The 24,031-nt window shown below is 34.1% G+C and overlaps 3 protein-coding genes and 1 non-coding gene across 11 annotated transcripts; 1 reads left to right on the top strand and 3 right to left on the bottom strand.

Annotated features, from left to right (window-relative positions):
* Positions 1-1,797: 1,797 nt before the first annotated feature.
* Positions 1,798-5,146, bottom strand: LOC102625404 (polygalacturonase QRT3). The gene is made up of 3 exons (XM_006468481.4): positions 4,790-5,146; positions 4,487-4,711; positions 1,798-3,055 (listed from the first exon to the last, which is right to left on the bottom strand). The coding sequence occupies exons 1-3, from the start codon at positions 4,949-4,951 to the stop codon at positions 1,961-1,963; spliced, it is 1,482 nt and encodes a 493-aa protein (XP_006468544.2). The 5' UTR covers positions 4,952-5,146; the 3' UTR covers positions 1,798-1,960.
* A 3,746-nt stretch (positions 5,147-8,892) lies between these two features.
* LOC102625680 (polygalacturonase QRT3) lies at positions 8,893-11,523 on the bottom strand. The gene is made up of 3 exons (XM_006468482.4): positions 10,880-11,523; positions 10,525-10,761; positions 8,893-10,323 (listed from the first exon to the last, which is right to left on the bottom strand). Exons 1-3 carry the CDS (start codon positions 11,105-11,107, stop codon positions 9,319-9,321), a joined length of 1,470 nt encoding a protein of 489 aa, XP_006468545.2. The 5' UTR covers positions 11,108-11,523; the 3' UTR covers positions 8,893-9,318.
* A 3,486-nt stretch (positions 11,524-15,009) lies between these two features.
* Positions 15,010-15,093, top strand: TRNAL-CAA (transfer RNA leucine (anticodon CAA)). The gene has a single exon. It is a non-coding gene; the product is annotated as a tRNA-Leu (tRNA).
* Positions 15,094-15,295: 202 nt separating this feature from the next.
* On the bottom strand, positions 15,296-21,394 carry LOC102626946 (uncharacterized). Of its 8 annotated transcripts, none has more exons than XM_006468487.4 (8): positions 21,247-21,394; positions 21,031-21,143; positions 20,487-20,935; positions 19,899-20,084; positions 19,025-19,132; positions 18,425-18,628; positions 16,428-18,340; positions 15,296-15,900 (listed from the first exon to the last, which is right to left on the bottom strand). In XM_006468487.4, the coding sequence occupies exons 2-8, from the start codon at positions 21,125-21,127 to the stop codon at positions 15,363-15,365; spliced, it is 3,495 nt and encodes a 1,164-aa protein (XP_006468550.2). In that variant the 5' UTR covers positions 21,128-21,143; positions 21,247-21,394; the 3' UTR covers positions 15,296-15,362. The 8 variants fall into 8 exon arrangements, with proteins under 8 accessions (XP_006468550.2, XP_015382631.2, XP_024950915.2 ...); XM_015527145.3 differs by having other exon boundaries at positions 21,236-21,343; XM_025095147.2 differs by lacking the exon at positions 21,247-21,394 and having other exon boundaries at positions 18,425-18,538; positions 21,031-21,229.
* Positions 21,395-24,031: the final 2,637 nt, after the last annotated feature.

Here is a 24,031-nt window from a genome sequence, read left to right as displayed (position 1 = left end):
CTCTCACTCTTCTTGCCCTACTTGCCGCCAAAGACTTAAGCCTAGTGATGCTATGCCATCTTTAGATGAAATTGTTACAGCGTAACTAATTACTCTCCTAGTGAGGTTTTGTATCTTTCTTAAATTTCACTAACTAGTTTTCTTGTGTAAATATTTTCTTATGGCTTCAATTCCAGCCTTGTAACTGTTTCTTATATATATATATATATATATATATATATATATGTATGTATGGTCATTCTCTAGTGCAAGTGCCCTATTTTTTTTTTTCATACTGACATGCTGTTAAGCCGTGCGGTTTAGTAAGTCAGTTTTTAATGTTATGAAATTGACAGTTTTGTAGTGTGTTGAAAATTAACTCTTAACAGCCCGTCCGTGTGAAAAAAAAAAAAAATGAAAGCGTCCGCACATAAGAATACACACATACACACACTTTGTTAAAATCGAAAAAAGTTTTTAATTAGTCATATGATTTAATAGCATGATATAATTAACAATGATATTTTTTCATGTGAGTTTGAAGATTGCTTACGCATAATTAAATAATTGTTGGGCTAATTTCAAGATACGTTGTAGTAAATTTAACGATTTTCATCCTGCCTTTAAATTTTATTGCAAGGCGTCTTAGCTTAGCTGTTAGTTATCTGCATATAATGGGCTGCCCAAAATTCCACCCCAAGCACCAAAGATTCTAGGTCCAAGAGCTAAAATTGAAGCCAAGGTATGCTGGCTTGGGCTGATTCTAGAATTTTCCAGTACACTCTAACACACCTCATAGATATCACTTATACATATTTAGAGCTTTCCACACTTATATATACTTAGAAATATCTAAATTTTTGTAGCAAGTTGCATGGAATTCTCTAGAATAGGCAAACCTCCTCTATAAATAGGGCATGTCACTTTCTACTTTAGACACAACACAATAAGCATCTCAAGCATACTTGTAAAGCCCTCAAGCTCTCTTGTATACACTTTTTCGAGTAATAAATTTCTCTTTGTTATATTGCTCTCTATTCTCTCTAATTTCTCAACAAGTATCTTTACTTGGTTAGTTTAAGAAGTTATATGAACTTACTTAGCAAATTTGTGCTAGAGTTTTCTAAGTACCGCTCGGATTGGTGTGCAAAATATTCATCTCGTGATATACAGCTTGTTAAATGAACTGTTGACCACATTTGACCAAATGAAAACACATTAATTTGCGCCCTTATATCAGTATGAAAATATGTAAAGAAATTAAAAGTCAAGTTAAATTACTTTCATGAATTTATTATCAATTCTCAATAACTGGTCATCTATGATATGATAAAATGGATAATGAATGAGAGAAGACAGAGGAAAAGAGGGGGAAAACGGGTAGATTAATATATGCAATGAAAGTTTTCTGAAAACAAACACTACCAACTCCTATAAGCTTCTGTTCTTTTCTTTAATTTAGAAGCTTTCTTGAGTCCAGATGAATTGACCAACCACGATTCTTTATACAATTTAATAAAATAAAAAAGCAATGCAAAAATAATGAACCTCCAAAATTAAAAAAATGCAACAATATTTTTTCTTTCCACAAAAAAAAAAAAAAGAATCCCTCACGAGACATAATGGTTTATTAGAAATTAAACTCAAAATCTCAAATAAAGTTAATATTGTGCAAACGCGATCACAAACCAGAAAATTTATTTGGATAATTGTTTATTGAAAAGCATGATACTTACATGTGGTGCTGTAATTAAGAAATTTGAAATTGCATAGACGAAACAGCGAGAAAGTAAAAGAAATTTTTAGAAAAAAAATTGCTAATAATTAACATATATATAATTGAGAGAGAGAGAAAAAAATGAATTCTCATTAATTTATTCGACTTTACGATACCCTGTAACCGATTGCCTATTTGACTTCTGCTGACATTGCTGCCAACTTATCGGTATGCAAGATTCTGAAATTGAACTATCATTATTTTTTACATAACAAAATTACCTTCCCCTACCATATTATACTGATCAACAGCCACAGAAACAACCGCAGTAACAGCTCTGTCACTCTCCACAACCACTACATTATCGGAAACATTTGTAACTCCGTAAGCAACAAAGAGTCTAGGCAACCCTTTCACGTACATTGAATATTGGAAATGGCTAATTCTATTAGGAAACACCAAAATTGGAGAAAAATCAGCCACCCATTTGGTCCCATTGCCGGCCACCGACAATTTCCCGGCGGTCGACTTCAAGCTCATTCCGTTCACGTTGTTCCGTTCGATCACCACTTGATCGATGTTACTAAATTCCCCGTCTAACTTTATTATTGGAACATTTCTTGCGGGGCTCCCATTAAACATATTTTCGACTATATTTAACCCCGAAATTCGACCTTTAATCGATTTTAGTACTATGTTAGCATCTCCTAAGAAAAATCCATTTGTAACGTGAACTTGAACCGGATCCTCCAGCACTATGCCTGTGTAATCTAAGTAGCAATTGTCTATTCTAGTGAGTGCCGCGTCAGCTAGTTTTACTAAAATTCCTATGCCACCGAAAGCTGTTGCCTTGTTGTAACAATGTACCCCGGTGACAATATTAGCCTGACCTCTAAGTAAGACTCCGATGGCTGCCGAGAAGATTGTAACGTCGGTGATTGCGTTGTCGTTGCTCGCAAGATCGATGGCGGTGCCGGAGAAACCTCTCTCCCCGGGGTCTCCGCCGACCGTTGAACGCTGCCCCAAGAAGCAGCTTGATATGAAGGTTTCGTGGCCTCTTTGCACCAAAATTCCTTGTGTTGTGAAATGTAAAAAGAAGCAATTGTTTATCCGAATCCGAGCGGAATCAATCACAAAAATCCCTCCTCCTCGGAAGCCTGAATCGAAGAGGACGTCGCGAAATGTGATGTCTTCATAGTAGGTTCTAGCGGTCTGGTCTTTCACGTCGTTGAAGACATAATTACGATCAATTTTGATGGCGTCTGTTCGCTTCAGTTTCTGGGAATTCGGTGCCCACAATTCAATGAGATGTCGATCACTTGGAAATGTATCTGATGCACGCAGTGTTCCCCCTTGTACCTAATTCAATAACCATGAACCACTTCTCAATTAGTTCAAGGAATTCATTGAATAATGATCGTGCTGTAAAATGCATGAATGCCCGTAATGGATCAATGAGCTCAAATTGTAAGTTAATGATTTAAAATTTGTGTCAAAAAATATAGTACCTTGGTTGGCTCTTTTAATTTGATTAGCTAACACACTTCAACAATTAAACATATTATAACAGCTCGGTACATACATGGTAAAGAGATAGAACTTTGGTTGGCCTTTTAATTAGCTAACAGAAATTGAAGAATTTCTACGAATTTCTACGTGATATATATAAATGCAATTAGAATTAAAATGGAATAATGCTATGGTTATCCAAATGAGTTAAAATGGAAGATATTAACATATATCAACTGTTTTTTTTTATAAAAAAAACATATATAAACTATTAATTAGCATTTTTGGAGCATAAAATAAAGTTCTAACTACGTTCTTTAAGGATAGGAATAAACACATATTCTAAAGCTTTCTTTCTTCTTTAATTTGTTATTTTTTCCCTTTTTTTTTCTCTTTTTCTTTTACTTTACTTTAAATAAAAAAAAAACTTTAGTATAAAGCAATGAAAAAGATTGAATTTGATGACTAGATGCTATCCAACTAAAAATTATCCCAACTGCAACTTTATGTGAATGACAGGATATGGTATTACTAAATTACTTTAAAAAAATATGAACTTTTATCATTTTCTTGAAGAATATCACATTGTACACTTCTCTTGCAATAAAAAAAATTCAAGAAACAAATTTTACAACGAGTATTACGCATATTATCTACTTTTTCATGGTCAATCTTCAGACACTGAAGTCTTAACATTAGTGGCAGAATTTTTTTTTTTTTTTACTGTACGGAAATAAATACGCAAACTAAAACAAAGATTGATTAACAAATCGGAATGCATAAATTAAGAAAAATATCGAACCATGGCGTACAGTGGGTATTATTAGTTGGAAGAGAAATAAATTAAAGAATATTAATTAATTAAATGCATATTGGTAGTCGGTAGAATTAATTAGAAAGAGTAAAGCAAATGTGTTGACTGCCAAATGCCAATGCATGAAAGGCAGAGAAACTGAGAAACGCACTGCGCAATAAAAGGTGGATAACGTGAGACAGACCCACATGCAAATGTTGCATCAAATAAAAGAGACCCTTCTAAAAACATCCAAAAATCTTTTACTTTCTTGAAATTCTTGCTAGAAGAGTTAACCCCAATGCAATAATTACAACACAACTGCACATGATCTTGGGCGCATACACAGTAATAAAGTGACAAACTGTACTTATTCATACGTGTTTCTTTCTAAAGCTCTTTTTGTTATCGTTATTATTTTTTCATTTAAAATAAATTACAGTGAGAGAGAATTAACCAGTAAAGGAGGGTGGGTGCGGGGAACTAACCACGACATTGCCAACGCCAGGAGGGAACCTGATGGGTTTGCTGATTTTATAGTTTCCGCCTTGAAAATCAATAATAACACCACCTAAATCCTTGACACCAGGCAATAATTCAAGCCCACTTTGCACGTTAAACGCGTCGTTTAGAGATTGCAATATGGCGTCACTGCTTTCATTTGCCCCCGTTGGGTCTGCTCCATACCCAATTGGGTAAAACACTCTCCCGTTCTGCAGCATTCATATAAAATCACAACAAACACCAAAGTTTTATCCGCAGCCAAAAGAATCAGAATGTCAGTGACTCACATTTTTTATGCTAGAAGCTGAGGGACATGGCGCATTTGGGGCAGCTTGAAGCTTTGCTAGTAACCGGGCTGGCATATTTTCTTCACTGATGGAAGTTGTTTCCTGCAGCAATAATGGACATAATAATAATAAAGTGAAGCACAAAGCTAACAAATGCTTCATTATTCTTGTACTGTAGTAACCTTATTATAAGATAATCAATGGGTGTAAAAGTTGAGAAAGAGAGACAGAGATGTGGAGGATGAAAAGAGTGTTTGGCTAAACTGTTCTGGTTGCTTTTTGTCCCTTTATTTTATACGCTGAAAGTCTCCAAAGAAGTGGACTAGCATGCAAGTCTCTTGTAGTCTTGTTCACCTATATATAAATAATTTCCTCACTTGCCGTGAGGGTCAGGGGTTTGAGATAGAGAATGATTTAATAAAAAGACTTAACCGAACCTTAACTTTTAAAAATAAATTTTTTTTATATTAATCACGAGGTATCCTGGGGACGGCCCCAATTGTGGGAGACACCTTTAAGCCCGTACCACAACCCAGACTAGAAGTCCCTGCTCGAACCGGGAGGCACAGGTTCTCCCAACAAAGGCGACTTCCCTGCGACTCGAACTGGGGAGCAAACTCAGTCAAGGCACTTAAGGGGACTCCATTACCAGTGAAACCAACACTTTGTTGGTAATAAATTTATAATTAAAAGTTCGTTACTTAAATAACAAAGAAAAATGTATGACGTGCAAAAAGAAGCGTGTGTATAAAATTTAAAAAGAAATAAATTCATGAGATATTAAAAATGGGGAAGGAATTTGCCAAATGGCAAGCACCCACCGAAAATAAAAAGATGGATAGCAAAGAAAGAAAGACAGAAAAGAAAAAGTTGTAGGGGGGGCGGAAAGGGGATAAGCTTCTAAAAGTCCGATTCTTGCTAAAGAAAATATCATTTTAATCTATTAGTTTCACTAAATCAGCAGACTAGCCCCAATACTTTGAGAATTAATCATAAGAGCCGACCTATCTCAGATTTTTTATGCTTTCATTGATTATCATTACATGATTTTCAAAAGAATTGAAGATGAATTATGTCAAAATAAAAGATGAATTAATCATAAGAGCCGACCTAACTTCTTTAAACATTCCCTAGAATAGAAGTACTGTTAGCATGCTTTAATAGTTTAATTGAAGTCATAAGGTCTGCATCGATTAATTCTCAAAATACAAGGGTTCTTGTCTCGATTATATTTACTACTTGATTAAAAGTAAAAACAATTTACCAAACAGTCATATGTGTAATTATGGGAACCTTTCACAGCTTTCATTGTGTTCAAACAGTCATATCTGTAAAGCAGCAGGGGTTGGTACAACTTAATGGAAGAAGCACTTATGGGAAGAACTTTTCACAGCTCTCTCTCCTCTTTTTCTTCTTTATTGTTTTGCTATCTTTACGCTGGAAGCAAATAAGTAAAGATACTTTACAGACTTTACAAGTTCAATTTTTATACATATAAAGAAGCATGAGTTAGCTAATTTGAATTTATAGTAACAATAATGATGGTGGTTCAAACAATGGCATTAATTGTGGCAGGACCAGGAGCCAATCCTCCAGCCTCTACAATTGTCCAGGTTTGAGGTTGCAGCTTTGATGTCATAGGCCCATCTTCATTGGTTCTTGTGTTTTTCTCTGTATCGAAACTACTTCAAGAACCATTTAATTTCTTATAATAAAAAAAAACCCACTTAATTTAAATGTTAATTAAAGATGGCATATTGATAGTTATGTTTTTTTTGTAATTTTTTTATTTAAAAAAATCTAATGTTTATGTTGTAAGTTGTAAGAGCATCATTAAAATATTTTTTAAATAATATTTCACTTCTTATTTGAAGAGTTATATCAGCCACTAAAGGTTCTAAATTTTTTTTTTCAAATGAGATAGTTTTTCTCCATTTTCAATGTAGAATAATGATTTCTCTACCTTCATATTATATTATAGTTTTTTTTTTCTTTCATAACATTATTATTGAAGAAAGAAAAGAATTATAACTACATTAATGAAAAAATAGAGAGTAGTTAAATTTAGTAAAAGAAGAATTTGATCAAAATAATATGTACATATTTTCATTTGTTTGAAGAGCCTTTTAGGAAATAGTTTATTTTTTTACTATTATATTTACCACATACGTAAAATAAGTTTTTGAAGAGTAAAATTATAGCATCACCAACAGACTCGTCTAATTCTAATCTTGAAATGTTTATTTATTTACTTATGTAGTAAATAGAAGAGTGAAAAAAATAAGTAATGTCTCAAAACACTCTTTAAATAAAAACAAGTTTATATTATTTTACTTAATTTTTGTCTCCACCAAAATAATAGCAATTACAGAAATTCTCTCTCTTCAATAGAAATAAAATAAAATTAATATAATACTAATTGAAGAGTGAGATAGGGGTGGATAGAACTGAACCAAAAAAAAAAAAATAATTCGGTTCAATTTTTTTAGTTTCAATTTAGTTTTTTTAAAGCAAAAAAATCAAATATATAAATACGGTTTGGTTTTCGGATTAAAAAAAAAAAATCCTAACCGATCCGATAGTATCTTTTGGATCCCTATTCTTTAAAATATTTTTATATGGCCCAATATTTAAGAAATGTTTGCATATAGAATTTTATTGTGGCCTAATGTTTTTTGCAAACTTTTCAAAAGGGTCCTTAACCGAAAGTCAACATGATAAGATATCATTTTGATCCCTAGATTTTTGTAAATTATATTATGACTCAAAAACTTATTTACTTTATTTACAGTTTGGGCTAAAAAATTTTATATTAAAAATGGTGAGAATAATTTTAAAAACTCTTCATTTTAGTCCAAAATCCTTGCAATTTTAGTTCGGTTTTTATTTTCCTTAGAGATCAAATGGTTTTTTTTTTAATTCTTAGACCTAAACCAAACTGAAACCGAACCGAACTAACCGATGTCCACCCCTAGAGGGAGAAGTCATTCTTCAAATTTGAAGAGAGAGAAGGACGCTCTTATTTGAAAAGTCTTCTAAAACCTTTATCTAACTCTTCAATAAAAGATAGAATAATGTTTAAAGAACTTTTTCGGGATTATATACTCCAAGCGATTAGGATCCTGATATTCCAGTCATTCTTCAACTCCCTTTGTCAGTATGTGAAGAAGATTTATTTATACTATTCCCTAAGCCAATGAGTGTTGTTTGTATTGCCATTGCGCCCAATTTCAATTTACTTCTGCTGCAAATCCAAGCCCAATTGACAACAGATAAAATGAAGGTCTATTGATTACGCAAACTGTGTCCTCAAGTTGATTAATATCATATTCCTAAGCCAAAGTAGTTAATCTCTTTTTTTTTTTAATTTTTGTTCTGTCCAATTAAATATAATTTTTGCGTCTTGACTTGGGAAATCCTGTTATTGTACCTGTTATTATTATTTTTTTGTTGAATTAAATAATTTTACCACAGTATGTTGTTACTTCAATATCAGTAAGTTCACCAAATCCAGTCCAACCAGACACCTAAAACTGCAGATTGGTTGAACTTTCAATTTCAACCCATTGCTGATTCCACCTGCACCGATTTTTATTGCCCATTGACTATACATATTCACATCACCAAAATCTCAGTTTCACAGTTGAAGGGCCTATTAAATATCAGCATGAGAGCTCTTTTAGGCCAGCAGATTGATGTTAAATAAAAGGACCTGTCTATGGTACAGATTCTGTAACAAACATCTCCCGTCATCCCACCATCCGATTTTCTATTGTTCAGTTTCTCACTCCACATCCAACAGCTGATGCTGCAGTCTGTACCTTACAGATTCTGTAAGCTAGTCGAGTCCTAAATAAAAATATTGTTTGCTTCTACTGGACTTGGAACTTATTAAGGTACACAAGACCTTCTAGATACGTACAACAATACATTCTAACACCCATAACCAAGTTTTGACTTTCCGGGAAACAATTTGAACTACTATTAAATGGGCTTTGAATATATTCTGATTTAAAACTAACTCATTAAGTGAAATGACTCGTTTGGAGAATAAAGAGATAGATTTGTCTAATATCTCGATTGGGCAGATTAAATTAGACAAGAAACGTTCTAACTTTTATTTTGTTTACCCACTTGGTCATCTTCCTGTTCAAAAGTTTCAAACATTCAGAAGGAAATTGTGAATGTCGTGCATTTCAATTGCACTCAAGTACTAACAAACATTGTGGCACTTGACTTGACCATTCGAAAAAATAAAAACATTAATTGTGGCATTTGAAATCAACGGACCAACACTCTGCTTTCATAGGCGACATTTAAAAAAAATTAAAAAGATTGTTTGTAAAATCTATTATACCTTGCTGCCATGTCACAGTCTACATACTGTAGCCGGGAGTTTATTTCCATGAATGTGTTGATCAATTAATTTGAAGAAAACCCAATAGCAGTTGTATAAATACAGAACCCTATTCACAGTTCTCGGGCCGCATGTATTTTCATCACGACCAAAAGAATCAGGTAAAGCAGCTTCAACTTGTCACACCTTGATCAACGGTGACGAAGACGCTGGCCGGAACTGCCACGTCAGACTCGATTACGACTCGATTTTCTGAAACGTTCCGCAAGGCATGGTTGGGGAAGGAGCTGCCGCTGGCACTAAAAGAATATTGAACGTGCTTGATAAGGTTAGGAAATAACAAAATTGAGCTAAAATCAACCGTCCATGATGTCCCGTTCCCCTGCATAGAGGCTCTAGCAACGGTTGCCCTTGTGTTCATTCCTTGAACAGTGTTCCTATCAACAAAAACTTGATCAATTTGTTTGAAAGCTCCATTGGATTGATCCAATTTAACGATTTCAACCCCGTTATTCTTTCCGGAAAACAGGTTGTCGACAATATTAACCCCTTTGGCGACCCCGTTTATAGATTTCAACACAATGAATGCATCGCCAAGGAAGAAACTGCTAGAGATGTGAAGCTGCACGGGGTCCTCAGCAACAATTCCTGTGTAATCCATGTAAGAATTCACGATCCTAGTTTGTGTGTTACCTGGCAGCTTCAAGTAAATGCCAGTGCCGCCAAATCCTGTGGCCTTGTTATAGCAATGCACCCCGGAAAATGTGTTGGCTTGACCTGAAACCATTATCCCTACGGCAGCCGAAAAAATTACCACGTCCGTAACAGCATTGTCGTTGCCCATTAGGTTAATTGCCGTGCCTGTAAAGTTCCGCTCACCCGGATCACCACCGGCGGTGATGTGCTGCCCGAGGAACGAGTTCCGGATGTAGGTTTCGTGCCCGCTCTGGACTAAAATGCCGTTGGAGGTAAAACGTGCAATGTAGCAATTGTCTATGCTAGTCCTAAGGGAATTGATGACCGAAATTGCCCCTCCCCTGTAGTTTGAATCAAACATCAGGTCTTTTAGCGTTATGTACTCATAGTTATATGATGACGAAGATTTTGAAGCAGACAAATCAATCAGATAGCCATCGGTTGGAAAATCATCCGAGGCTCGTAATGTGCCTCCATGAATCTGTATCGTCAAAGAATCAAAATCCATTGTAACATTAGCGAATTTCATAGTAGCTGTCCATTTTTCTAGTCATGTTTGGTGAATTTGAAACGTGGGCCGGTTTTTGACAGAACTGCCATATGTCACTTTTATTTTGTCTAAAGATTTGTATTTGCTTATAACTTACAAAAAAAAAAACTGTTCAAGTATATGAGAGCCTACCATAAGATTCCCTACGCCGGCATCCGGCAACCGCAGAGGCTTGCTGATCAAGTAATTCCCACCTTCAAGATGAATCTCTGCACCACCGAGATTAGATATGCCCTCCATCAAAGACCCTTCCCTGGGCCCATTAAATGCATCAGAAAGTGCTTTCAGAATCGCTTCCGTGCTGTCTGATTTCCCCGTGGGATCTGCACCGTATGATATCACCCCGTACACACGTGGCCCGGACGTAACCTACAATCACATGATATCAGCACCACCACCACCACCAAAAACTGTTTTCCCATTTTCTTAATTAAACCAAAAAAAAAAAAGGATAAGTACTATATATAAATAAATAAATAAATATTACCTGAGGAGAAGGAGCAGGAGCGTAGCCAGGAGTAGCTGCAGCTGCCAAATCACGACGACTAAAGGAGGCCTTAAACTCTTGCATTTGGCGTACTTTTTCATGAAAATGGTCGGCACGGCCACTGGAAAAAGGAGTGGTTACAGGGACAGATTCGCCGTAAGCATGCATGATGATCAGGCTGGCCAAGCCTGTCATCAAAGAAAGTAAACCTAGGGTTTTCCTAGCCATTGTTTTAAAACTCCAAGTCCTCTTTCTCTTCACTTCCTTCACGTCAAAAGAGTGAAAGAAAGAGAAGAGAGCATGGAGTATGAAGCTGGAGAAAGATGATGGATGATTTTTTTTATAAGAGAGAATTGGAGAGAAGAAAATGAAGGGACATGGAAAGAGAAACGTCTAACTAAGATTGCATAGTATATTATTTCGTAGAAACCGAATTTATTTTTATATGGGATCATGCAAATAACACTCGCATTTGTGTTTTTTGCGTTTTTTTTTTTTTTTTTCTAAAGCTTGTGTTTTGAATTTATACATGGCATGAGAATTGGTTTGGGCTTTGCATTTGGTTCTCTGTGGAGCAAAGACTTGTGTTTGAACGTTTCTTGTCTGACAGAAAAGCAGTTACCAACTTCTCACTTTTGGGACCCCTGAAAAGTTGACATTGTGGGAAGCTGAGCAAAGATTGGGTGCGTTTGGTGTCATTTTTTTTTTTAAATAATAAATTGATACTGTTTAGAAAATTGTGTTTTCAGGTTGAAAAACGTATTTGATAATTAAAGTTTAGTAAAGAAAGTATTTTTGGATTGAAAATAGTGAGGAAATTTTTTGTATCGTTTAGCAGATGCGTTGTCTTTCTGAAAAGCGATTTTAAAATTCTTCTAAATTTAAAAGCTGACGACTGTTTCAATTTTCGAAAACGAAAACAAATTAAAAAAAAAAATGTCCTTGGCAAATAGTTTAAAACATGTAATTTTTGGAAAAGAAAAAAAAATATTTTCAAAACTATAACTATGGAATAGAAAATAGTAGTTTGTTGATTTTGAGAATTTTCAGAACCGCATTTAGAAGAAAAATACTAACTTTTTTTATTATTCATTGATTTATATATTACTTATAGTTGAAATACAATACCCAACACGTTCTTCTGTTTCATTGAATTTTGAAAACCTATTTTCGGCAAAAGCTACTAAATGGAAATGGATTAGCAATTCGTGGAAGTACCATATCCAAATTAAAATATCAGTTGTCATTTTCAAAACTAATTTCTCATAAACACCTTGTTGAAAACATTACTTAAAACACACTTAATCAATTATAATTTTGAACACTCAATCAACCATGGCCTTTTTCAATACTAATTTCGGCTCTAAAGCAAATGGAAAGCACATCCAAGGGGAAGTATAAAGTGTGTGAAGCTCAAACACGTACCTGAATCGAAGCCTTCATAGATAGATTTGATCAATCAACTAGATGGCGCCAAGTATCCTGTTTGGTTGATTGAGTTGTTAGTTGGTTGTGGAGGATTTGATGGGAAAATCTTCTGATCGAAGAATTCTTTTATTAGATGAGGATTGGGTCCCATAGTACGTAGGAGTGTACGAAGTCAACATCTTATAATGTATTGGGGAATTGTATACGCACCCATATACGTATACATATAGAGAGAGAGAGAGAGAGTTATCTTAAGTTCTTAACTTTTGACCCAAAAAAATGACTTAATTTTTCATCAATTGACACTCTAATATTATTTTTTATGTAATTATATATAAACGAGCATCTTCTAAAACTTCTTAAAAATTATTACATAAAAGATAATGCTAAATCTTAATTATTGGATGATAAATTCTTAAAATTATTAGTTTAGTATTTAATATAAAATCATCATTTCATTTATGATTTAAGTAGAGACTCAGATACGAAAATACTTAAAGTTATTTATTATAACAAAAAAAAAAATTAAACTTTTTAACAGACAACAGAGGAGTGTATACGTTACAGCGGTTGACAACTACCAAATACATATTACATGATAAACTCGTTTAACCATAAGAGATGATGAGGACGTTCAATTTTTTCTTTACTTGGTGTTCGATCGTGTTGTCATTTATTGGTGATATTCACGGACATGATTTACATGAATTGATAATAAACGTCACAATTTTTTTTTTTATATGACTATTTACTTCGGGCACAAAGTAAATAAACAGTTACCCTGCCTTGTTACTTAGCATTTTATGCTCATTTCTGTTCTTTTCAAGAATTCTGTTTAAGTCATAATATAGGACTCGACTAGCTTACAGAATCTGTAAGGTACAGACTGCAGCATCAGCCGTTGGATGTGGTTGGATGTGGAGTGAGAAACTAAACAATAGAAAATCGGATGGTGGGATGACGGGAGATGTTTGTTACAGAATCTGTACCATAGACAGGTCCCATAATATATTCATCTTGTGAGAAAAAAAAAAGTGGAGACAAATATTCACGGGACGGGATTAGCAGATTCTGTACTTGAATGGAGCCAAAACCACATCCAAACAAGAGGTGCCATTTCATCATGCAATCGGGGTCCATCCTTTTCGGACACTAACGTAGTAGACACCACCAAACTCGACTGTCTACATCACGAACAACCAAATAGCAGCTAAATTGGGTTAATTTAGATACCCCACCCTTCTTCAAATTTCAAAAGTTATTCAATTTATTTCTAATATAACGACAAAATAATTAACAACTATATGCATGCCATGGATGAATTAACTGACAGCACTGCACCACATTATAGAAAAGTAATCCATGACTGTACACCTTAGATTTGGAAAAATATTGCTGGTCCTAGCTAGCTTCATTTATTTAGATAGCATGGACATTATCACCATACATATCTTGGGCATAATACAATCAATATACCGTTTAATTAGAATCAAATAATCAAATGGAATAGCTTGATCTAAACTTTTATACGATCGATTTTTACATATACCTATATTATTCTAAAGATTTTAGACATATGAATATTGAGTCTCAACAATAACAATCTTTAATTTTGGCGATATATATATATATATATCTTCATCACGTAATTAACCTTAAGTATCTTGGTCTTTTGAGATTTAACTCCCATGTTTAGATAATAATATATATATATATATATATAGAGAGAGAGAGAGAGAGAGAGAGAGATTTGGTGTAATTTATATAATATTTTAATAAAAGCATAAATCAAAGAAGCGGGCAAGTAGGTGTGCATGCTTTGTGTGATATATTAGAGCTATAACAGAATAACTTAGTTTGCTTTGCACTGCATTAAAATCAATGCTATCTAAGAATAACATTAATATATATAATGTGGTATAATAAGTTGAGTAGTTGATTGGAGAAACGAACTTGAGAAGGTAAAGGAATTTATTTTATGCTTGTCTTTTGAACGATTGTTGTTTGTTAAGGTTGGATTTCTTGCTGCTTCATCTTGAAGAATAAAAGAGAAACAAAAGAGGCATATAACTTCTTTGCTTGTATTTCACACCAATCCTTACCCATCTCTTTAGGTCAAACAAAACTTAAGTGCAATCATCCACCTTTCGGAAAAAAAGAAAAAAAGAAAAAAAAATTGCAAATACAAGCAAGTTCATCTGTGGATTGCCAAATTTTTGGTCCACATTTAATTAATGATTTTTTAATTAGTACGTAGTTAATATTAAATGGATAAATTTGAATCATCTCTTCGAAATGATTCAAATATGAGATAGTACTAGTCTTCTTGACATGATGTTCACTAAAAATATCTTCAAACAATGCTGAGATGATAATGAATTAAGAATGTGTATGGGGTAATCAATTAAGGATCTTTAAATTTAAATTTTTGACTCAAAATTATAACACAAGTTCTTAACCCTTAATAATAAATATGGATGAGTTGAAATTATTGCTTATTGCATTATCATTAAGTTAGATGGGGATAATTGATGAAATTTGTGCCACAAACTAAAGTTCAAAGATCCTCACCATCCACTTATATATAAAATCTAAGAAGAATATGTTTATTTTAGGAATCAATTACGTCACTTCGAAAAATTTCCGTAAGGCTATAGAATAACAGTTAAAAAATTAAAACTGAAAGGGTAAACGTGTCGCATGTCAGGATGGCCGAGTGGTCTAAGGCGCCAGACTCAAGTTCTGGTCCTCGTGAGAGGGCGTGGGTTCAAATCCCACTTCTGACATTAATAAAATTTTCTTTTAAAAAATAATTTTTTACAATTGATATGAAAATTCATTTTGATTGAATTAATGGTATCGTAATTGTGAGAATTGATTTTGACTTAATTTTGTTGCTTCATCAAAGGCCTAATGGGAGATATTGTGCTGATTTCATTATGAACACAGTCCAGGTTCATTTGCAGCCTACCAAACACGCCCTGCCGGTAATATAAAAATCCTTTAATATTGAGAATATGAACATTACAAACGCATTGCAAAATCAGCCAACAAATTAACTCAGTACAGTGAATACAGGTTCAGCATTCAAGGGAAGCAGACTCCAGTAAGAACCTTGACTGTCAATACAACAGCAATGCCATTTGATCCGATAAGAACCCACAGGAAAGTGTGAAACATCAAGCAAGCAATTTGAGAACCCTTGTCCTCTCGCACTTAGTTCAAAGTGCACAAATACAGTCACAGCTCCATCATTATTGATATCACCGTCTCTAAAACACTTACGGTAATTGGTCCTTTTCGTACATTCTGTCACATATTGAAACAGCATTTCATTAATTTCTACCACATCGCTGTCTTCCCAAGGTTGAGGACTCCACGGCGTTTTCTCATTGCTTTGCCCGTCTAAAACAAGCTTCTGACTACAATGAAGGATGCAGTAGAACTTGGTCAGCCGAACAGGGAGATCTGGTGGCACATTTTTGAGTTGGAGACAAAGGTTCAGTGACAATGGGAAGCCTGTCGAGACAGATATTCCATCAACGTTTCTCACGTCTGCACTCGAGATAAAGAGCTCTGACCCAACGCATGGCCTGCATTTCAGCAGAAATTTTGAACATTTGAATACAGCAGGTCCACTGAAGAACTAGGCTAGCATCGGAAATCATAACTTCATGAGAACAATTGTTTTTAGCTCTTACTATTATGTTCACAATTAGGCATAAATTTCTAATATCATAATGGAGGTCATGGAGTGGGTTTGTACGAATTTTTAAAATCTTTAAAAGCTATTGGAAGCATTTGTCATTACATGAATTTCAAAACTGAAGTCTGTCTGGGTTGGCTAAAACCAACTTGTAAGTTCCAGTTCTGTTCTTTTCAACTGTTTGGTATTGTCGGCTGCTTTAATGTTGGACCTATTTCCTAATGTTCACCAGCAAGTTGGTGCAATTCTTGGTAAAATCAAAGATGATACCTGTCTTCCAGCAACATTATGCTCGAAATAGATGTCATGAGAAACCAAAGAGCAATGCAGGTAAAAATTAAACAGAACTTTCATAATTAATGCTCTAACATGTAAGACCATCTGCCAGTAAGAGTGCAAGCCAGCTTGACATACCTTACTTTGAAGAAGAACTTGGGAACTCTGAAAGGGATGTTCATTAATTTCAAAATGATGTTCAACAAAAGCTGTGAGCCATTCGTGATAACTTCCGATCGAATCTTGTCATCCTGAACCATTTTTGCCTCATTTTGCCAGCAAACAATGCCAGAAACAGCATAGTTACAAACATCAACAATATTTTTAACTTCACAGCTACTGTCCAATATCTGATTTTTGGACTGCAAGTGAAAACAATTCTTGGACAATCCAATGACCTCTGCAAGCATACCAAGATTGCTAGTCACCTCATGGTCTAGATTCCACAACCTCCCAACTAAATTTTGTATCAGCATTGCATGGGAACACTTCTGTGAGCTTCCAAGGCCACAAGTTAAATTTTGATAGGCGGGTAGGGAAGGAATGTAAAATGCAAATCCAGCGCTAACAGCCAATAATGAACAATTTAGAGCAACTGCTTTGATGATATTTGAACTTTTGCTGTCAATACCAATGAAAGAAGTGGCAATTAGATCAAATTCCTGTGACAACCTCTTCAACTGAAAAGATATTTGAGTGATTTGTTGCAAAAATTTGATACTGTCAACTATTGTACATTTCCGAACCAGTGCATCGTTGTTAGTTTTCTGTTCAGATTGAATTGTGCTCAAGACTCTGAACATCTCCATTACAGCTCCAAGTAACTTTGCTCTTAGAGCCAAAAACCATCTCTGGAAAAAAAAGGCATTAGTTGATGTGAAAGTGGTTTCTAATGTTCTTTCTGCAGAGATAAGACTCTGGTAAGCCACAACAAGAGCTTGACTATGATTAGGCTCATCAATAATTCCCGCAACATCTTTTTCAATTTCACATAAATTATCCTCAGAAAATGTGATAGGAAGTTCTTTTGTCTCTAACCAATCCACAGAACTGGAATCATGTTTTGTTAAGAAAAGCAGCTGGATTATCCTTTGAGAATGAGCCAAATGAGATACTGATTTTAACCAGCAAGAAAAAATACCAGATTGAACCTTCATTATCAGTTGCCCAAACAAAAAACTAGCTGTGACCCATGCTCCCTGACATGCTGCATACATTCCAGCTCTATAAGCAGGCCAGGTATCCCTATGTATCAACATCTTCTTTGCAAACTCAAGGGTAAGGAGTTCATGCTTATCAATGAAATCTTGTAAACATGTATGAAAGTTTCCATCATCTCCACGAGCTTCATCATTCCTATTAATCATGCAAATCCATACCGTTCGAGTATCCAACAATAGAGAGTAGATTATGTGCGTATAGCAATCAAAGAAACTGCAGTGATGAACACTCTGAACCAGAAGCTTTACTTTGTCAAAGACTTGGTTAGTTAAAGTGCCAGCTTTATTGAGAATTTCAAGGCAGGATACTACAAATCTGTTTAGAATAAATATAAGCTTTGAATTGATTGTCTGGTCCCTTTCTCCTCTGATCTCCACTGGGTTGTTAACAGCTGAGTCTGCTTGCCTACCAGCCATTGTTGTACAAGTATCCACAAGATCCTCAATAAGATAATGAACTTTATTCAGCACTAAGACACCCAGATCTGGATGTTCTCCAACAAGGAGAAGAAGAAGACTGAGAAGGCTTTGGACTTGTTCAAATACTTTAACATGGTTAAACTGACATGAACACAATATTGACTTAACCAGCAAGGTGATACGATCCATGATTAATGAGACAACTTCTGATGGCATAGGTAAGGTACAAACACCACCAGAACCCATTTCTACTCTCCTTTGAAACTTAATTACTATTTCTACAAGAACAAGGATAGCGACAATACTCTTAGATATGATTGGAGATCGGGATGCATTATCAACAATTCTTAATAGCTCAGCAAACTCAGGCATGTCAGCACAAGACAGATTAGGTGGTCTACCCAAAAGGATCTGCAAATTGCTTTAGATGTGTCAATTAGGCCATAAAAATAATGCTACCAAATGGAAAGGTGACTACAGAAGTTCAGGACTGACCTTATGCAGAAGCTTTAGAGCTTCACATTGCATGGTAGATGGAAGTTCAGCTTCCTCCACTATGTTAAATAATGCTCGAAATAGAGTTGCACTAATGAGAGATTGACCCATTCCCTTCACAAACGTAAGATACAGACATCTTAATGCAGTTGCTTGAATATGCAAAGCTTTTTCACGATTAAGAAGGTGCAAAAGAAAGTCCACCTGCAACAAGAAGATAAGGTTAATAATATACTGTCAGATATGTACTTTTAAAATTAATAATGACATAAGCTTCGACCACATCTTTTGGAAAGATAAGGTCTAATCATTAATTTTAACCACACCAACCTTAATGGTGCTGAATTTTCCAAATTATAGACTCTATGTAGCATCACATGAGAGATTTAAAAAGTATATACACACAGAGAACAAACTTCAAAGTCTAAGCAAAATGCAGTTAGTCTATGGCTTTTTGGCCTAACAAGGAGCTGAAATGGGCAATCTAGTGCATCTAAATGAAGCCTTTTGGCAATGTTGACAGTAGCATATATGCAGTATCCATCTTGGAAACCCCTAAGTAAAACACAAAGCATCATCATAAATGAATGGAAAATGTACCTGTTCAGAAATAAGAAGAGTTGATTTGTATGCAAGTTTTGAAAGTGAAGTCAGCATTGCAACCAGAAAGTCCTCATCTGAAGAGTCCAACACCAGCTTCAGACCTGTCTGCATGAAGCTGCTGATGGTTAGTAGATGATAGACATGCAAACAGACAAAAGCATAACTCGACATAGAAATAACAAAAACTAAGGAAAATTTTACCAGTAAAGATAGAACTTGACCAATAGTTAGAAGTCCATGGAGTGTTGGTTGCTCTAACTAGCAGAAGTTTCATTAAACACTCACCAACAAACTCACTCTAAAGATGCATTCTTTTGGATGAAAAACAGAGTCCAAAATATTAGTTTGCACTAGAAAAACAAAAATCAGGATGCTCTCACAACATGATAATTGTATCAGTTAGCTCAAATTCAAACTCCAACAAACAACTCATTCACTAGAAAATTTTGATGCTAGCAGTTCAAGTATTTACCAAACTCAAGAACAAATTCACATCCAACAGAATACCATAACATCAGCATCCCCAAGTGGGCATGATTGTGAATAAAATAATATATAAAGAAAAATTCAAAGAAGTTTGGAATCACAGAACATCACGGAATGAATAGTAATCCAAAAGCATGAATAAATTCTAGAAACTATGGGTAAACACAAGATTACATGTTTGGAAACATCCAATCCTAATAATCAATAACTACATGTTCCTTATTCAGTTGCACCATCCCATGCTTGAATTAAAACTATATTGATTGATTCTTAGATTAATAATGAGAGTGCTCCTTTCTTATCTAGAGCAGTGTGTTTCAGAACACAAATTTGCAAATCTCATGTTCATTTGATTGTGAGATAGAATCAGAGAGAGTCATAAAACCTTGTAAGCTCTCTTTGCTACAGAGTATGAGCACCCCATTTTTGCAAAAACTCGTGCAGCAGCTATCCTCACAGTTGACTCTGTTTCAGAATAAGTCACTAAATTAACCAGCATCTCCAATAAAACTGAAGCAAAGTCATCTGCTAACTCAGAAAAGCAACCTGCAGCAAACAATGATGCTCTTACCTGTAGAAACCAAATCAAAGGTTGCAGATATTTTTTAACAAATAATTTTTAAGAATCCAAAACCAACACGAATAGGCTATCAAAAAGGATTAATACTTATTATTTTTAAATTTACATGTGGGCTGGTTGGCTGATTTTTAGTGGATTCTATACAACAATCTGATAACAAATTCAATTAGGATATGTTTTCTCCCCCTTCTTAAGAAACATCCCCCCGTTATCCTTTTCTTTCGATAAGATATATTATATGAAGCATCTTAAAAATAGGTCAGGAATTGTAGAACCCTTATTGAATGGAAAATTTTGTAACAATGACCAATAAAAAAAACCACACTTAAGTAGCAGAATAATATTAACACAGGAATTAATAAATTCTAGGAACAGGAAGAATACTTCACTGACCTCTAAAACATTAGAAGAGACCAGACTGGAAAGAACCAAGTATCGTATATGAGCACTGTCTTTTGCAAAATCAGCCCAACAACCAAAGAGAACTAAAGCCAGAGCTCTTGACTCGGGATCCCCTGTGTCAAAAACAATCTTTACTCTTTTTAATAGTTCTAAGTGGTTGTGTACCCTGGACTTGGACAAAATCCCTTTAATTCGTTTACTTCTCTTCTTGTCTCTGCAGTGCCTACGCAGTGATAAGAAAACCCTTACAATGGAGACCCTAATATGTTTGTGCCCCAACTGAAATGCTTCAGCAAGCCGTAAGAAAATGGTGTTTGCAAATAGCCTTTCCTCCCCGGGAACCAGGCCAAACATGTTGTACACTACCATTGTAGCTTCTGGTTCTCCGGCCCACTGCTTCAACCTTGGTTCAATCTGCAATATTGCCTCAACACATCTACCTGGATAGTCCCCAACTCTCGGTTTAAAAATTTTTCAGATCAAAAACCCACGAGAAAATTCATACGATGATAGTAAGAAGTGATCTCCCACTTACCAGGGATTTTAGAGCGAAGCCCCTTCTCAAGCTCAATGCTCCATTCCATGGCACAAGCAGTAGCGTTTCTCTCCATTGCTGCTTCTTCAAAACCCATTTACTGTTCCGCTTGCCTGAGCAAAGAAAACAACCAATCGTAAAAGGGAAATCGAAGCAAATAAATCTTCAATGAAACTTAGACAAGAAGTGAATAGGAGAAGAATGCCTCAGCCTTGCCTCTGTTTGATACCAGCAGTGTGGCGCGCGCATTAGTCTCCACCGCCCCATATATTCTTTTTGAGACAAGTATCCATTCATCACCAAATATTTCACACATTATTAAAAAATAAAAATACAGTAAAATTTTTATTCTTTCGCAGGTTTCCATTATTCGAACAATTTAATCTTCTGCGTATTAATAAAATAAATGAATACTTTTATAATGTATTGTTATTTTAGGTTGATGGCAATAAATTATAAACTTTAAGATACTAATAACTGATTTTAGTTTTATCTTATTATTTTTTTATTGATGGGAACAAACCATAGTGCTCAAAGTTTCTCATAACTGATTGTAAAATTATTTTGAAAGTATTTTGAATAACTACCACAACTTTTGCTTCTTGCTGTTAAAGATTTGTTATTATAGACAAATTTATGTTGTTTGGGATGGATGATCTGAGTTAAGGGTTTTTGGTTTATGCTGTAAATGAGTTTCAAACTAGTTATGGTGTTTATTTTTGCAATTTTATACCTTTGAAAAATTATCATTCGTATACACTATATTTGTTCAGTCATAAAAAATACTACAATATTTTAAGGGTATATCAGTTGTTCACCTTAAATTTACAAAACTTATCTCACGACCACTAAACTATTAGCTGTCGTTTGAAAATTAACAGAATTATAGTGAATTGACGATTTTACCCTTGAAACTTAAATTAAAGTAAAGAAAAATTATCACTTATATACCCTTAAATTCTCTTATTATCACTTGCATACCTTCAAATTATCACTATCATATGAAAAGACCAAATTACCCCTCTGACGTCATCATATTTAAACGGCAAGCAACGGTTTAATGAATGATATATATATTTGGTCAACTTATGGTGGATGGTTGATACACCTTTAAAGTGTTGTAATATTTTTGATAACGAAATAAATTAAAGGTATACGAATGATAATTTCCCTATATCTTTAAATGGCTAGATATGTTGAGTTCATATAACTAGTTTTGTAGCCATTATTGATTCCAGCAACTAGAAAATAATTTTTTTCCCTTTTTGCCATTTTGATTTGATTAAATATTCTTTTTATGTGCAGCGACAAAATAATTATTTTGTTAAATTATCTAGTTAATGAAAATGTAAAAATGTAATATAATTTATAAATTAAGATAGAATGATAGACAGCTGTTTAGAAAAAATAATAATACTACGTTTTCTTTGATAAAGTATGAAACATCAAGTGAACCGTGGATTTTTGCTTCTTTTTACCACCTCTTATTTTCCTGCTCCGAGAATTGATTGTGGGTTGGAGGCCCATGGGCAGGCCCAGTACCAAACAGGATGTTCTTAAGCTGCCATTTTGAAATAAGAATAAAATGGGGAAATAATACCTGGTTCCCTAATTTTTAAACGCCTCAAGAATTGATTGTGGGTTGGAGGCCCATGTACCAAACAGAATGTTCTTCAGCCGCCACTTTGAAATAAGTATAAAATGGGATAATAATACCCTAATTTTAAATCAACTCTAAATTATGACATTATTTTTAATTTGATTTCAATTAGGCCCCTAATGTGCTGTATGCAGTTTTACTCAAACTGTGTTAGTTACATTGAACATCAGGGACCCAAATGATTTAAAATAGGTCTACGATATTGATTAGAGTAAAATCATGTGCTGTGGCTAAATTCATGGCACACTGCCTTAGTGGTCAATCAAGCAAATAAAAATTAGTGAACTCTTATCCTATGGCAATATGAGATTTTTCATAATTCTTAATTTTGGTCAATTTTATGATGATAATACATTGTATTTATGTATAAGGATGTAGTTATTCTACTAATATTTTAGGAGATACATTATATTTATAGAAAGATATCTATCTCTATTATTTCAATGGAAGGAAAATAAAATCTTAATATCCGCACTTGCTCCCTCAATTTAAATGGTGCAAGTTCTCCCCCTACATTTAAAGATTTAATGATAACACAATTCATTTTACATTTAATATCTAGTTTTTTTTTTTCTTTTAACAGACATGTCTAGTTTGTTTTTATTATTCTTCTTTTTATATGTTGATTATTATTTTTTAAATCATTGATCGTTCCTTATTATTAGCTTGGAAAGACTACATTACAATTTAACAATGTCGACTGTGGTATGTGGTGGGTGATGAAGATATGCAACCAGACAGGCTGGCACATGTGAGATACCACGGGACCCACTCAACGTACAAAAGTCACGGACTCGCAGGCATCAGCCGTTGTCTTACTCCATAATTTCAATCAGGAAATCAAGATTCTTATGTCCTACTAATAAATAGTAAGGGTCTGTCTATGTCGAAATTACTATAAGAAAGAGTATTTTTTTATAATCATATAATTAAAATTATTATAAATTTATTATTATTTATTATTTTATATGTGATTGAAATTCGTGTTATACTGTAAATTTATTCTAACATAGTCATAATCAAATAATAATATGTTATTTTATAAATGGAAGGCTATTTTAACTAATAGTTGTAACTGAAAAAATAGACAACAACTGTTATTTTTTAGAGTAATGATATAGCCATAAATTATTGTATAAATTTATTTTGTACAAACTGATGTAACATGATAAAATTAGTTGAATTAAATATCTCTTAGCTCACATGATTTATTTTTATTATTTTATATTTTCATTCACCAAATGAATTAATGATACATTAATTTATACAAAATAAATTTATACAAAAATTTATGATTGTATCATTATTTTATTTTTTAATATATATATATATATATATATA

The sequence above is a fragment of the Citrus sinensis genome, chromosome 2, assembly GCF_022201045.2.
Source record: "Citrus sinensis cultivar Valencia sweet orange chromosome 2, DVS_A1.0, whole genome shotgun sequence".
Classification (NCBI taxonomy): domain Eukaryota; kingdom Viridiplantae; phylum Streptophyta; class Magnoliopsida; order Sapindales; family Rutaceae; genus Citrus; species Citrus sinensis.
This window is presented reverse-complemented; position numbering and strand designations above follow the sequence as displayed.

Excerpts from the sequence above, each read along its gene's own strand:
- LOC102625404 (XM_006468481.4), bottom strand. The coding sequence starts at position 4,951 with ATGAAGCATTTGTTAGCTTTGTGCTTCACTTTATTATTATTATGTCCA. Across the intron at positions 4,712-4,789 it reads CAGCTTCTAGCATAAAAAAT|AACGGGAGAGTGTTTTACCC; the intron begins GTGAGTCACTGA and ends TGAATGCTGCAG. Across the intron at positions 3,056-4,486 it reads CTGGCGTTGGCAATGTCGTG|GTACAAGGGGGAACACTGCG; the intron begins GTTAGTTCCCCG and ends TTATTGAATTAG.
- LOC102625680 (XM_006468482.4), bottom strand. The coding sequence starts at position 11,107 with ATGGCTAGGAAAACCCTAGGTTTACTTTCTTTGATGACAGGCTTGGCC. Across the intron at positions 10,762-10,879 it reads CTCCTGCTCCTTCTCCTCAG|GTTACGTCCGGGCCACGTGT; the intron begins GTAATATTTATT and ends ATGTGATTGTAG. Across the intron at positions 10,324-10,524 it reads CCGGCGTAGGGAATCTTATG|ATTCATGGAGGCACATTACG; the intron begins GTAGGCTCTCAT and ends TTGACGATACAG.
- LOC102626946 (XM_006468487.4), bottom strand. The coding sequence starts at position 21,127 with ATGGGTTTTGAAGAAGCAGCAATGGAGAGAAACGCTACTGCTTGTGCC. Across the intron at positions 20,085-20,486 it reads TCTCTTCTAATGTTTTAGAG|GTAAGAGCATCATTGTTTGC; the intron begins GTCAGTGAAGTA and ends TGGTTTCTACAG. Across the intron at positions 18,341-18,424 it reads CTCTAAAGCTTCTGCATAAG|ATCCTTTTGGGTAGACCACC; the intron begins GTCAGTCCTGAA and ends AGCAATTTGCAG.